Here is a 15,306-nt window from a genome sequence, read left to right as displayed (position 1 = left end):
GGAAAATCTAAATATAATATCTGGATTCCATTAAGCATTCAGAAAATTATCTGAGGGCCTAACACATGATCTTTTTAGATATTTAGATATATCTCTGAGTATCTTTAAAGGATTTAAGTTAAAGGAGAGGTGCATTAGAATGTTTATTTCCATTGGTATGTGTAGTTTCTTATAAACATATCCTTACTCTTTTTACAAAGAAGCTGAACATATTTCCTTGTTCTGCCCTTGTTATATGCTTCTTAACTTCGTGGGAGAAGGCAGTAATAACTTCATTCTTCCATTTATTATGAAACATTTGGTGCTTGGCATCTAGGCCAGAATTTCCAAGAAGAGAAATCCAAGTTCCCATGAATTTTATAATCTGGAAAGCTATTCCTAAGAAATGACATGGGAACCTAATTAGTTCCCCAAAGGTCACTCCATTGAAAGGTCAAGAGATAGAATTGATTGAAAGTCATTATCAACTTGACCTAGATTTTTTCCCAGTAACTGAAAGGACAAGAGGCTTTTGAGCTAATTATTGTCCCTAGCAGAGGTTACATTTTTTTTTTTGGAGATAACAAGTGATTTAAATATTTATGCACATTTTTATTGCTATTTCTATAACAACAAACATAACTTTCCTTATCATTGCTGGGTTTTGAGGTTTTTTTCTCATCCAAGGGCCTTCTGAAATATTTGAAATTGTCAAAGTGTTATCACATGGAAGAAAATTTGAGAAATAGAAGAAAGGAACTAAAAAGTACCCACAATATTGGTACTTGACCATAATAATGTATATTTCCCTTAGAGTGTACTGTTTTATCTATTACTATATAGCTATAATTGATGTTTATATAGCATTTAATACTGATGTTTATAGTTAACCTTATTTTGTCACTTTCTTCCATAGCCTTTTACCATTAGTTTAATAGCTATATGGTATTTTATTAAGTAAACCATATGATGATTTTATTTAATCACTACTTCTATTCCAGTTTCTAATTCTTATCTTCTCCTCCTTCTTCCCTGTACTCATTTTGTTGAATTACTGAGTTTCTTATAAGAACCAATGAAAATAACATTGAAGTAGGGGCCAAATGATTTGGGCTGTGTGGCTTTGCCTAGATCCATAGTCTCATTATACCTATTTCCTATCTATCATATGTGAATAATGACTGTCCCTCTTACCTCCAAACACTTTTGTCTTCGAAGTAAGACTTGATCCCCATTACTTGTCATTTCCATTAAATTAGTGCAATGCATAAATTAATCCAGTCTAAGAAAAGACAAATATTCACCATTTAATAATTAAAACAATATAACAATTGTCCTTCTAAATGTACATAAGCTGTGGCAAATTGTAATGTGTTACAGTTAAGTTTTACTCTGAATGATTATTTTTGTGGGTACAGTAGAACTTTATTTATTTATAGTGTTCTTAGATTTGGAATTATTTTCTTTGGAAGTTTTGAGATGGTTTTATCTTTAATGTCTATGGACCAAACTTAGTGTCAAGTTAGTGATGATGATGATGATGATGATGATGATGATGATGATGATGATGATGATTTTGTGGTGCTGGGGATTGAACCCAGGGCCTCATGCATGCAAGGCAAGCACTCTACCAACTGAGCTGTATTCCCAGCCCCTGGTGTTGTTTTTTAGATGGAATGGGAAAGTATCACAATTAGTAAACTTTTCTAAAAGTAAAAACTGACTTCAGTAATATTTCAAAAAATAGTTATTATTTTTAAAGGAAATACTTTTGGGAGAATTTCCCAATGTTCTGAACCCAAAAAACATATCTGAATTTTATTTCAGTTACAATAATGTTTTAAAGGTCTTGGCAGGGCTATCTTGGAAAAAAACAAAAGCTGAAAAAAGCTCAGGTTTGAAAAATGGACTCTTTTTCTTTTTGTGGTACTGGGGATTGAACCTAGGGGTGCTTTGCCACTGAGTTACATTCCCCAGCCCTTTTAATTTTTATTTTGAGACAGTCTTGCTAAATTGCCAAGGTTGGCCTCGAACTTGCAATCCTTCTGCCTCTTCCTCTTGAGTAGCTGGGATTACAGGCATGCACTTGGACATATCTTTCAATTATATTATTACAAGAATGTCTTAGGAAAGCTAGTTAAGGCTATTTCCTAAAGCAAGATGCTTTCTATGTTTCTTTTAAAGCTAGGAGAAAACCTCTATCTTAAAATAACAATCAATTAGAAGATTTCTTTTTATTATGAACCATTTCTAACATTGGGACAATATGTAAAATAATGTTTTGAACACATTTATCTTCAAAAATATTATTGAATAGCTTTTATACATGCATACACATTTAATTTATTATTATTACTATTATTATTTTAGAGAAGGGGATCTTATTGTATTGCCCAAATTGGTCTAGAACTGGTGGGTTCAACTGATCCTCCTGCCTCAGCCTCCTGACACATATGCATGTGTCACTGTGCCCAGAATACACATACATTTTAAATGCATAAAATAGATACATTTTAAATTCAATGTCTAATTCTTGATCTGATTTCCTTCCTCCTTACTTATGTCCTTCCCTGGATATAAATGGTACTGTGAAATCAATCTTAATCATTCCTATGTATTTCTTTATGCTTTTGCTATATATGTTTGTGTCCATAAACAGTATATAGTATTGTTTCACGTGTTTTAAAATTTTAAATCTTCTCATACAACTTATTTACCTTATTTTTCAGATTATTTCATGTTCATGCATATAGAACATTGATTTAAAACACTGTATTGTTTTCTATGAATATACAATGATCTATTTATCACAGCCCCCCTTCCCTGCTGAAGCACTTTAAGAAAAGGACAATTTAAAGTTATGTCTTTATAATTTATTGGCCAAATAGAATATTAAGGGTGCTGGAAATTGATACTTCCACTCCTCCCTTTCTCAGTGTGCTTTCAGTTATTTTACACTTTCTTTTATACTTGCTCCCATTGAAAGATTTTTAAGGTTGTTGACATAGAAAACTTATTGAAACACAGATGTTGTCTGTGGACACAATGAGTGTACACCGCCACCATGAATACCCACTCTATGTTAGAGAGGAACTAAAATGTGAGCCAGGTATTGGCCAACAAATAGGTGACATGTCAAGTTGGTAACTATCAAGTTGTGTATATGTATGTATATGTATTCATATGTACACATTTACTGTATTTTAATTTTTAATTTTAAAAGACTTTGGTTTGAGTTGGGGATATAACTCAGTGGTTGAACACTTACTTAGCATGTGCAAGGCCCTAGGTTCAATCCTCAGCACCAGGAAAAGAAAAAAAGGACAAACTATGTCTTAAAGTTACCAAAAAAAATATAGCTAATAATTTGATTACTCTTAGTTTTCACCTATTCAAAAATGTGCTTTCCTTATTTGCCGCAGTTATATATTTTACATTTATTTTTGTCATGGTAATATATTTTAAAATAGAAGCATTACTTAGCAATACCAGCTATTGCTTTTATTGCTGTACAGATATTATTTAGAATCTATAGGTTAAATATTGCTGATTTTGTAGATGAAATGTATTAGTATTGAAAGTGTTTGCTATTTCCTTCCAAAAAAAAAGAAAAAAGAAAAAAGGAACACAATAATTATGTCAATTTTCCTATCTTAGTAGACAACATTATTGTGAGCTACCAACTTCCTGTATTCCCTTGCAAAGTATAATCTATGATTTTCCTCTGTAATTTCATTAATTTTTAGTGACCAGAGCCTTTTTGTATTAATAGATAAATTCTCTTAATAATTAAATTATTCTGGTGACTTCTTTGTGCTTAGGGTGGAAAATAGGGTCTCTGAATTGGTTTCATTTTTTTTCCTTTATGAACAAATGCCGATTACAGTAAATTGGATTTTAACATTTGACTAAATCATCATCTATAAACTAAATGAGGTTTCAGCTGACTAAACTGAATGTTATTAGAAGAATCTTAGGTGACAAATAAATAAGGTCCACATTTTAGAAAGATCAAGAACTTGTGAGCCAAGAAATTTCAAACCTAAGATGATACGTTCTGTAAAGGTTAAAGTAGATTTTTCAATTATAAAGTAAATGGAACACATTGTCAATGACTGTAGCTTCTCGTGTTTTTCTTAACTGTGATCCAGAAATGACCATATTGATTTTTGAGCTTTTATGTTAAAAGAAAATCACTGAGATTAAATTTCTCGGCTTTGTGAATCCTGGGTTAACCAGTAACAGCTGAGAGATGCTGCAAGGGCCGTAGCTTCTCTGCTGGTTGCTCCTTCATGTGCTCAAATCTATTTTTAGAGTCATCTCTTATCTTCACTTACAACAATGTATTATGTTTTTTTTTTTTCAGATCAAATTTTCAGAATCGGACTACTTTGGCAATGTTCTGCAAACCCGAAAGTATTTAGCACAGTCTGATTTCGTCTGGCTAAGAAAAGCTGTTCCAAAAACAGAGTGAGTATTCAAAGAAAAAACAAGTGAAATAGATAAATACTTTGGGAGGTGGAATCTCTTAGATTAAACTTTGTAATTCCCCTGAAGTTAGAGTAGCTAGATTGCCAGTTGTTTTGCTTTAGCAAAATCTGTGTCATGTTTAGCCAACTCTTATTTCTGATATTATATGATTCAGATCTTCATTAACACCTATCAGAAGAAGGCTTACTTGGGTGCTAACATTAAAATTATTGCTAGATCTAGTTGTAAACACACACACACACACACACACACACACACACACACACACATATATATAGCAAGAATATTTCTCTAGATTTTCACACCCAGGTGGAAACTTTTCAATCTTAAAAAATAATAAATATTTTAGAAATGAGTATGATTAGACATGTAAAAATGAATAATTTGGGGACTGGGGTTGTATCTCAGTGGCAGAGTGCTTGCCTAGCATGTGTGAGGCACTGGATTTGATTCTCAGAACCATATATCAATAAATAAAATAAAGGTCCTTTGACAACTAAAAAGTATTCTAAAAATTGAATAATTTTGAAGCATCTAGAAGTTATTTGTTGAGGTGTAATGCATATCAAAGAACTCAGAGCTATATTATTTCTATTAGAATAGCAGCTAAGATTTATTTGTCTTCTTCTGTCTATAAGAACATTCCCTATTGGTAGGAGAGTTTCCTTAAACACTTTGAGGCCCAGGGCCAGCCAGTTCTGATTTCTGCCCTTAGCAGATGCTGCTGCTGCTGCTGCTGCTATTCATGATGATGATGATGATGATCATCATCATCATCATCATCATCATAGCAGCTAACAGTTATTGTGTGTTTACAATATGCCAGGAAGCACTTCACAATTTTTAATTCATTTTATCCTCATGTCACTTCTGGGAGGTAGAAGTACAGTTACCCCTATTTTACAACTGAATAAAAAGCTTACAATTGAGAAATTCTTCAGCTCAGGTTTAGATTACTTTTTGTTCTGCCTTCTGGTGCTTTTGGTTGTGGGACTAGATTCTATTCTACTGTGGCCCATTTCTCCAGTGTTTTATTTTTTCTCTTGGTTCTCTAGGTTGGATAATTTCTATTGATCTGTTCTTAACTCCAGAATTTCCTTTTCTTTCTTTTTTTTTTGTAGTTTCTGCTTCCCTGTGATTATGTATTGAGTCACTGTCATATTTATCATGAATTTTTTGAATGTAGCTTAATTTTTTGAACTAATTTATAATGGCTACTTTCACATCTTTGCCAAATCCAGTATCTGGGCTCACTTAGAGTCAGTTGCTATTGATTGATTCTTTTATACTTTTTCTTTGCATAACATAATTTTTTGTTGTTGAAAATGACATTTTAGATGATGTAGCAACTCTAGATTCTGATTTGTTTTTCTAAGGCTTTTCTTAGAGTGATTTTGCTGGAATTACACTACAGAATTTATATCTTCTGTACTAAGGAGGTGTGGATATTTTGCTCAGTTTTTTAGTTCTTATTTTTTATTCCTGATGATTATCCCCGTGTTTCCACAATTTAGTGCTCAGCCAGTGATTAGGGCATGGCTATGCTCACCCACCTCCAGCCTGTTGGGCTTCTACCCTGTGCCAGTTGCTCTGTGTGTAGGCTGGGAGTGCCTTCAAAGTCACAGCCAGCACTCCATCTGCCTTGGATTTTACCTTCTACTGGGTTCTCTCTGGTCTCCCCTGTATATATACCTAATTTCCTACTCAACCAGGGATATGTAGAGTGCTTATTTAGCTTTTGTTTGACTTTCAGTTTCAGGATCTCTTTTTTAAATTTTCTGGGTTTTCTTCATTCATTTTCTACCAAGTTGGCCAGTTTTAGATGACAAAGCTTGCAGATTTAACCCCAATAGTCCTTTTTTTTTTTTTTTTTTTTTTTTACCTTGGCTGATACTTAGTTTCTAGATCTTTGGCTGGTTATTTTGATTTTTTTTTTTTTGTCACTTTTCAACTCCCTACTCTGTCTTGGATTGTAGGGTCTCTAATCCCCTGTACCCAGGCTTAAGCACTCTATGCTCCCATCTGGCCATCCCTGCCCTCTGCCTTTCAAATTTTTGTACAAAATACATCTGTGAGGATACTTGTAAGTTATTCCCTTGAAGGAATAGACCAAGCTAGACCACTCCTCTACCTATCTCTGACTCCAAACAAAAGCATCAAAGAAGAAAACAGATAGCTTTAAAATTTCTTTGGTAATGATAGATAATTGTCTAAAGATAATTGTCTGCTGCCTTGGGTTCTTTCCTCTTATCATATTATGTCTTAGTCTCCCTATCCTGTTTAATCCTCAAACTAAACTACACAATAGAAATTTTAGATTTAGGGCTCTAAAATCTGATGACCAAAACCCAATGATTTCAACAATTTTTATTTTTGTAGTGCTGGGCATTGAACCTAGGGCCTTGCACATGCTAGGCAAGTGCCCTACCTCTGAGCTATATTCCATTCCTTAGCAAATGATTTCTAATATCTTTATGACCATCTCCATACAGTAGGATTGTTATAGATATAAGCAAATCATTCTGCCCTTTAATTCAGATCAGTTAAAAGTTGTTGTTTTTTTAATTTGTGGAAAATTCAAGGCTTTACCAAGCAGTGTTTTTGTAAGTTTTTGTGGTTTTTGCAGGAAATCCTCCATATTAGATATGATGCCAATTTAATTCTTCAATTTCAAAATGTCAGTATTCATTTGGATATGTAGCAGGGCTTGTGCTGCTAATTGAAAAAGTTCTAAATGTGTCATCTTTAACAGTATCTTAAAATACTGATTGGTTGTCAGATTCTAATGCTCTTGACTATTGCTAATATTTTATTCATGCCTTGGAAAAATGCTGGGTGAATTTGTGGGCTTAGGCAAATTGTTTGATATGTGTAGTTTTTTTTTTTCTCCATCAGTGGAAAACAAATATAGTCGTTTCTTAGAATCTATGCAGAATTGGTTTCAGGACATCCTACAGATACTAAAATCTGAGGATGCTCAAGTCCTTTATACAAAATGGAGTTGCTTTTGCATATAACCTATGTCCATCTTCCCATATATTTTAAAGCATCTGTAGATTATTTACAATATTTAATACAATGTAAATAGATGCATTACTATATTGTTTAGAGAATAAGGACAAGAAGAAAGTCTGAACATATCAGGTAGAGGTGCATTTTTTTTTTCTGACCTGTGGATGTGGAGAGCTGACTTTACCTCTTTCACAAGGATATTAAATTGGTTTATGTTTAGGGAGAAATCCTCCAAGAATGAATATAGGTATAATACTTTTGATTCTTGTTTTCTCAGATTATGTCTATTTCAGGGTAAACAACATTAAGAGATTTAACCTGTTTGCATGGTAAAGTGATATGACAGTCATTCCCTCCCTTCCTCCCTCCCCTCCCCTCCTCCCTCCCCTCTCCTCCCCTCCCCTCCCCTCCCCTTCCCTCCCCTCCCCTTCCCTCTGCTTCCCTCTTCCTTCCTTGCTTTCTTCCCTCCCTCCCTCCCTTCCTACCTAAATATCTGGCTGGACTTTGTCAGGCATTATAGGGAATTTTAGTTTCATGACAGCCATTGGCTTTAATTGACATTTTAAAAGTCTGAAATTCATAAGTTAATCAAGTGGGGATGATTCTGGAGTAGCTCCTCTACACTTTGAACAGCACATCATGATTATATTTCCACAAAACCCTGAAATAACATTTTACTTCTTTGTGGGGATAGGAGATAAATACCCTCTATCTTTCATTCTCATGGAATTCATTTTAGCTGCACTAATGTGCATTAAGAATTTTCTAAGGCAATAGGAAATGTCAGCAAGAATGAAATTAACTGGGTGGTCATCCCTGAAGGTACATATTTAGGGGTTGGTTCTCAGAATTGTCACTTCATCAGTTTGCTTAAAAATAGAGGATTTATTTTACTGCTTGGCTTGAGTCAAGAGTAATTTCTTTCCCTCAGGATCTTCTTCTTTGACAGAAATGATTTTAAGCCAGTTTCCCTATTAACTCATTCTCATTATACTGTGACCAAACATGCCTAGATTCTCTTTCTATATATTTTGGAAAATACATTTAAAAATGCATCAAATGTCTCTACAAATTATGGTTCTGCACAGAATTTTTGTTTGCAAAATCATCTGTAGCACAGAATGTGAGTTATATAAACTGCAAAATATTAGTAAGAAAGAAACAGATACTTGATGGTTTTCCCATTATATATTCTCTAGACTATCTTCAAGTGTTGACAAGTAAAATGTGAAACTTGACTCTAATGTATATCTATTGTATATGGTTCCAAGAAAATGGAGTACGAATGTTATTCCTTCAGATCATTGTATTTTGGCATTACATTCTTTTCATCAGTCCTATTGTCTAGTATTATTTTATCCCCATATATTTTGGGATTTTAGATTTATAGGACTTTTCCCTACCTTGTCCATTAAATTCTTCACTAAACACAGACTGCAGGAGCACCACAAAGACATAGTAGGAAGAATTTAAAGTACTCAAATGATGTTCTTTGTTTATTAAGGTAGATGTTTGCAATATAATAAATTCATCTTAATAGATTTAGTGATTTCCTACTCTGAATGTACCATTTGGACTATTATCTTAACCCATGAGGAACTTAAAATCTTATTGGAAGATAAGTTCTGCAAACTCAAATGCTTTCAGGGTCCAGTCATTGAAGAAATGGCTAACCTAGCTAAATATAAACAACAACAAGGAATGATGAGGACCATGGGAGAACTAGTAATTGTACATTCTACTTAAAAATTCCAATTCATTGATTCTTTTTTTAAATTTTTTGATACCAGGGATTAAACCTAGGTGCATAAGCACTGAACCACATTCCCAGCCCTTTTATGTTTTATTTAGAGACAGGGTCTTGCTAAGTTGCTGAGGCTGGCCTTGAACTTGTGATCCTCCTGCATCAGCCTCCCAAGCTGCTGGGATTACAGGCATGTACCACCATACCCGGTCCAATGCAATAATATTTTTAAACCATTATTTTGGGCAAACAAAACTGTTTTCTGGGGGAAATTCAGCCTACTGGGTAGGACTTAATCTGGGGACAGCCAACTTTTCAGTGTTCCAGATATCTATTGCTGCATGACAAACTGCTTCCAAATTTAAAGGGTTAAAACAGCAATAATTGTTTTTATCACTCATGTTTCTGGGTGTCACTAGGCTCAGTTGTGTGGTTCTTGCACATGTTTTTTCATGTAGTTACATTTAGATAGTGGCTGGTGCTGGAGTCATGGGGAAGAGTTGCCTTTCTCATATCCAATGGTTGATTCTGGCTGTTGGCTGGAACACCTACATATGGCTTCTCCATGTACATTGAGTTTCTTCACAACATGTTGGCTGATAAAGAAACATGAAAGAACAAGTTTCCTGAGAAAGAGAGAGAAAGCAAGCTTCCTATACTGGGGTGGGGTTGGGGTTGTATCAGCCTTAATTGCCTAACCTTGGAAGTCAAACAGTGTCATTCCCACTGCATTTTATTCTTTAGAAGTGAATCATTAAGGCTAGCTCATAATCAAGAGGAGAGGAATTTAGACTCCATCTCTTCATAGGAGGAATATAAAAAAATTGTAAATACACTATAAAACTAGCACAGGTCAATTTACATTAGAGAATGGTAAAACTAAATATATAATAAACTTGGATATAATAAAGGAAATGTATGGAATGTTGAACAGTTGGTTTGGCATAGGCACTAAACAGAAGAAAGAATAGTATCAACAACTGGTAGGATCTGCTGGTGCAGCTGCTTAATATTAGCTCTGGGGATAATCAAGGCTCCAAATGTGCCCCAGAGTCAATAGGAGCTCTGCAGGATCAAGAATGGTAAGATCATGTATCTGAGGTAAGATTTTTAGTCATCCTTGCTAAAGCTTCAGAAGTCCTCAGCAGAGTCTACTTCAGGAATTGGTTATTTGATTTCTTTGTTTTGTCCACCTTTGTCTAGCATAAATTCATTTTCTGTTTCAAGCTCATTTATTCTTTGCTAAAGGGAAAGAAAGGGGAAGGATGTAAAGAGAAGGAACATAGTATAGGAATACACAGAGTCTTTTGTGTGTATTATGATTGAGTTGAATGATTTTTAGAAACCAAGCTGAGAGGTGTCTGGATTCTCTTAACCTACAAATGCTGGATTCCTTGGGCAAAGAATTAGCTTCCTATTGCTACTGTAACAAATTACTTCAACTGTAGCAACTTAAAACAACTCATTTGTCTCACAGTTCTGTAGGTTAGAAATCTGGCTTGGCTTGGCTTGTTTCTCTGCTTTGGTTTCAGAAGGTGGAAATCAAGGTGTCAGCTTTGCTAGGCTCTTATTAAGAGTCTCTGAAAAAGCTCATCAAGAATGTTGACAGAATTCAGTTCCTTGGGTTGTAGAACTGAAGTTCTTACTTTAGATGTCTATTGCCTGGGACTCACTCTTAGCTCCCAGGGGCCTTTCTATGGTCCTTGTATATGGCCTCTAAATCTTAGAGCCAGCAGCAAAAGTGCATCAGATCCTTCTCACCCTTGGAATCCCCTGACTTCTCATCTGCAGTATCTCTTCTGACCTCTCCTGTTGCATCTCTGTCATTCCAGCCAAAAAGGATTGTTGTTAAGGACTCAAGTGATGATTAGATTGAGTCTACCTGGATAGTCTGGGAGAAACTCTCCATTTTCAAGTCCTCAACCTTAATTCCATCTGCAGAGTTCTTTTTGCTATATAAAGCAACATATTCACAAGATCCTGGGGATCACTACAGGTGGCAAGCTCTGTCAGTAAATGTGCTTTCCCTTCTACTTGTTTCCTCAGGAAAGTGTGCCAACCAGTAAGTTTATATTACACATTAGGGCTTAATTGAAATACTGATCCTAAATTTGAGGGAAGAGAATATGCATTTCATGGAAATAAGTCTAAGTTTTAATTTTGACATGAGAGGAGGCACCTTCTTTTTTTTTTTTGGTTTTTTGATTTCCAGAAATGTCTCCAGTATAATATAATGTTTAAGAGAACTTCTTAGGTAAGGGTCATATGCTTTCTCTCATTTGTGGAAGCTAGAGAGGATAAAGGAAAACAAAGGTGGGGGTAGCTTTTCTAAAAATCAAAGGGACATCAGTAGAAGAAATGAACCAAGGGGTAGAAGGTGCAGAAGGAGGGAGGAAATGCTGGGGAGTGATATTGGCCAAATTATATTGTTATATTATGCGCATGTATGAATATGAAACAACAAATCCCATCATTGTGTACAACTATAATGCACCAATACAATACAATGTGGAAAAAAAGTGCTTTGAAGTCACACTAGATCTTATGCAAGTATGTAATGCTTCTAAATCTAAATTAGTCCATTTCACAGATATAAGTGTCCTCATCTGTGAAATGGACTAATATGTCCTGTGGTGACTATAGGAGTAAAACCTTAGGTGCTTAGTGAATGTTTATTAATAATAATATGACATATTTATAGACTTCTTTATAGGTAGGAGAAGGTAGGAGTGGACGCTAGAATCAATAGTTGGGTTTCCTACCAGTTTTTTAAAAAATATCCTTAGTTTCAATTATTTTTATTTATTTATTTATTGGTGCTGAGGATCGAACCCAGGGCCTTACATCTGCAAGGCAAGTGCTCTACCACTGAGATACAGCCCCAGCCCTCCTACCAGTTTTATATTAGCCTCATAGCAATAAATTCATTAGACTGGTATAATTATTTTATTAGACATAAGTGAGTAAATTGATTGCTTTGAAGGGGATTCATACAAGTTTTATTTGGTGGTTCTAGGGATGGAACCCAGGGCCCCATGCATGCTACATAGGCACTCTACCATTGAGCTATGCCCTCAGTCCCACACAAGTTTCATTTAGTTTAAGATGAATTATTTGATTTTAATCATGAAGGGCAGTGATTGAAACCCACAAGCATCTACGTTGGGGTTTGGCAAACTATAGCCTGTGGGCTAAATCTTGCCTGCTGCCTGCTTTCATATAGCCCATAAGCCAAGAATGATTTTCACAGATAAATCTCTGATATTGGTTTAAGGATGTGAAGCAATAACTTTGAAGCTCAATTAAGCAAAATGTTATCCCACCACAAAAGAATTCAATTCTTCTCACTAATAGGCTTGCATTACAAAAAATTCTACTAAATTACTATTCTATTTTGAACTCCTTCAATAAAAATTGTGCAAAGTTTGCTATCAAATATCTATATAATACCATTCATTGATTTTACCTCTTTGCCTACAAAGCTTAAAATGTGTACAATCTGACTTTTTATAGAGAACAAATTTCCAATTCCTGAAGTAACCTGTAAATTTAAGATGAAGTTATAAACTGTTTATAATTGCAAAGGACCTCCAAAATTGCCTACTTTAACTTTATAGCTAAAACTGGACTCCAAGAAGGTCAGTGACTGTTATAAGACAGCTAGTTAATGATATAGACAGACCCAATTGTTAATTCTTTTGCCACTAAAATCAGTAAGCTTTCCACTGGAGCAGGTAGATCCTCTGGATAGCATGGTGGTACTTTATTCACCTCTCTTTAAGTGGATCTCTATGTTATCACCAATCTGAAACTTTTGAATGGACAGGTCAGAGGTGATGCAGCATAAAACTGTAGCTATCTCATCGATCCATTGAACTAGGCCTGGCAAACATCAGCTTTTTGCTGTGTTTCCATCTGCAGGCAAAGCCTTTTAGATTCTAGAATTTCTCATTATAGCTTCTTTAGAAGCACTGGTGCTGAGTTTTCCTGTTAAGTTAGTAACAGTGAATGACCAGGCATGTTAATATTCTCATTGAGCCATGTTCAACTTAGGAAGAGATTATTCACTGAACAGGCAATAGCCCTAACTGAGGCAATAATTTTCCCCAGGCCAAATCCCCTCGTTCTATGGTATCTGCTAATAAATCCAGCTACATCATGTGTGTCTTTGTCACCCTCCTGCCTGGATAATGACAATCACCTTGTGGCATTTGTTTATCTTCCTACAGGTGGTTTACAAATCCAACAACTGTCAATGCCTTCTACAGTGCATCTACCAACCAGATCCGTGAGTACAACCTTTTGACATCTTTTAAAATCTGGTACAAAATGAAGGGAACATTTCCATGCCTCTGATGAAGTGTAGGGCATTCTTTCTTTCCCTTGAAAAGCAACCAGGTATGTGGATGAAATAAGTTTGTTTCTCTTTCTTTTTTTTAAATATATTTTTAAATTGTACGTGGACACAATATCTTTATTTCATTTATTTATATGTGGTGTTTAGGATTGAACCCAGGGCTTCACACATGCTAGGCGAGCACTGTGCCACTGAACCACAACCCCAGCCCAAGTTTGTTTTTCTTTCTTATACCTATTTTTCCTCATTTTCTTTGCCTTATTAATTTTTAAGCTTTACATCATCAGTGACTCTAAAAAAAACCTACAGTAAATAAAACCATAATGAAGTTTGTCATGAAGAAGAAATCATGCCTTCACTTTCCTTTCACGATCATCTTAACTATACTATCCTAGAGATTGAGGAGGAGAATGACAGGTAACTGGGCAGATTGTACATACTAAGGGGGAATAACTGTATGTAAGAGAAAACCATGAAAATGTTCAAGTTACTATGTAATGTAATGAACGACCAATAAAAAAAAAAAAAAAAGAAAATGTTCTAGTTAGACCTATGATGTTATATCTTGATAACTTTTGCTTATATGTATTGGTACATGTAATCATAAATGCCATGATAAATATATAAAGTATTAGATATCAGAATTGGCATGAATTAAAATTCTGACAGTACCCAGTGTTGCCAATAAAGACATATACTGAAGGGCAATTTGACATTATCTAAAAGAGCCAAAGGGGTACCTACATGTGCTCCAGTGCTGGGGTTCTCAGAATTTGGTTTTTGGACCAGCAGCAACAACATCATGGGGAACCTGTTAGAAATGCAAATTTCCAGGCCCTACCTCAGACCTATGGATCACAAACTTTGGATGTGGGGCTCAGAAACCTGCTTTTAAAAAGCTTCCAGGTGATTCTAATGTATACTTAAGTTTGAAAAGTTCTCTGCCTTGGAGAACTCTCATACAAGGCAAGGCAAGGCAAAAGGAGGCCCATGCGAGAATACTCACAGAAATGTTATTGACAGTAGCAGAAAAAGGAAAATCCCCTATGTTTACCTTTGCAGGAAAGTGAATCTAATATAGCACATTCACACAAAGGAATACCATACGGCAGTGAAAACTTGATGATCTAAAGCAACATGTATTTACATAGATGGATTTAAAAAATACTAAGTTCTACGAGAAAAGAGAACTTGGAAAATTATATGGAGTATGATATCATGTAAATGAAGTTGGAAATCATGCTGAACAATTCTGTATATTGTTCAGAGTTACATCTCTTTGTAGTAAAAGGGTAAAGACTTGACAGACATCAAATTCAAGTTGGTTGAAGCCTGTTGCAGGGAAGATGGGCCACTCCTTGTCAAACCTTTGCTGGATTCTCCTCATCTTCTCTTCCTCCTTATGGTGGCATGCTCCAAGGTTCAGCCCTGGTGTCTGTTCTATTCACCTCTGTTCTCCATTTTCATTCACACTCTTGGTGATAACATCTAATCTCATGGATTCAATCACATTTCTACAGTGTTGAACACAGGGACAGAATCATTCTTGTTCACACCACCATCTCCCACCTTGATTATGGTAACAGCCTTCTAGCTGGTCTCCTTGCTTCTGTCCTCATTCTGATTCAGTCTATTCTAAATATGGTATTGCATCTATTTTAAAAAATTTTACAATCAAAGTTACTCCTTTGTTCAAAGTTCTTTTTTTTAAACCAGTATCTTA

The 15,306-nt window shown here is 35.1% G+C and overlaps 1 protein-coding gene across 2 annotated transcripts in view; it reads left to right on the top strand.

Annotated features, from left to right (window-relative positions):
- Window positions 1–15,306, top strand: part of Phex (phosphate regulating endopeptidase X-linked) — a 188,755-nt gene that overhangs the window by 127,650 nt on the left and 45,799 nt on the right. For both annotated transcript variants that reach the window (XM_026401375.2, XM_026401376.2), the window contains exons 14-15: window positions 4,346–4,449; window positions 13,456–13,514. In XM_026401375.2, the coding sequence (XP_026257160.1) occupies window positions 4,346–4,449; window positions 13,456–13,514 (163 nt within the window). The remainder of the gene's footprint in view (window positions 1–4,345; window positions 4,450–13,455; window positions 13,515–15,306) is intronic.

Source organism: Urocitellus parryii, chromosome X (assembly GCF_045843805.1).
Source record: "Urocitellus parryii isolate mUroPar1 chromosome X, mUroPar1.hap1, whole genome shotgun sequence".
In the NCBI taxonomy this organism is placed as follows: Eukaryota; Metazoa; Chordata; class Mammalia; order Rodentia; family Sciuridae; genus Urocitellus; species Urocitellus parryii.
The sequence above is the reverse complement of the archived record's forward strand: the minus strand, read 5'-3'. Positions and strand labels throughout refer to the sequence as shown.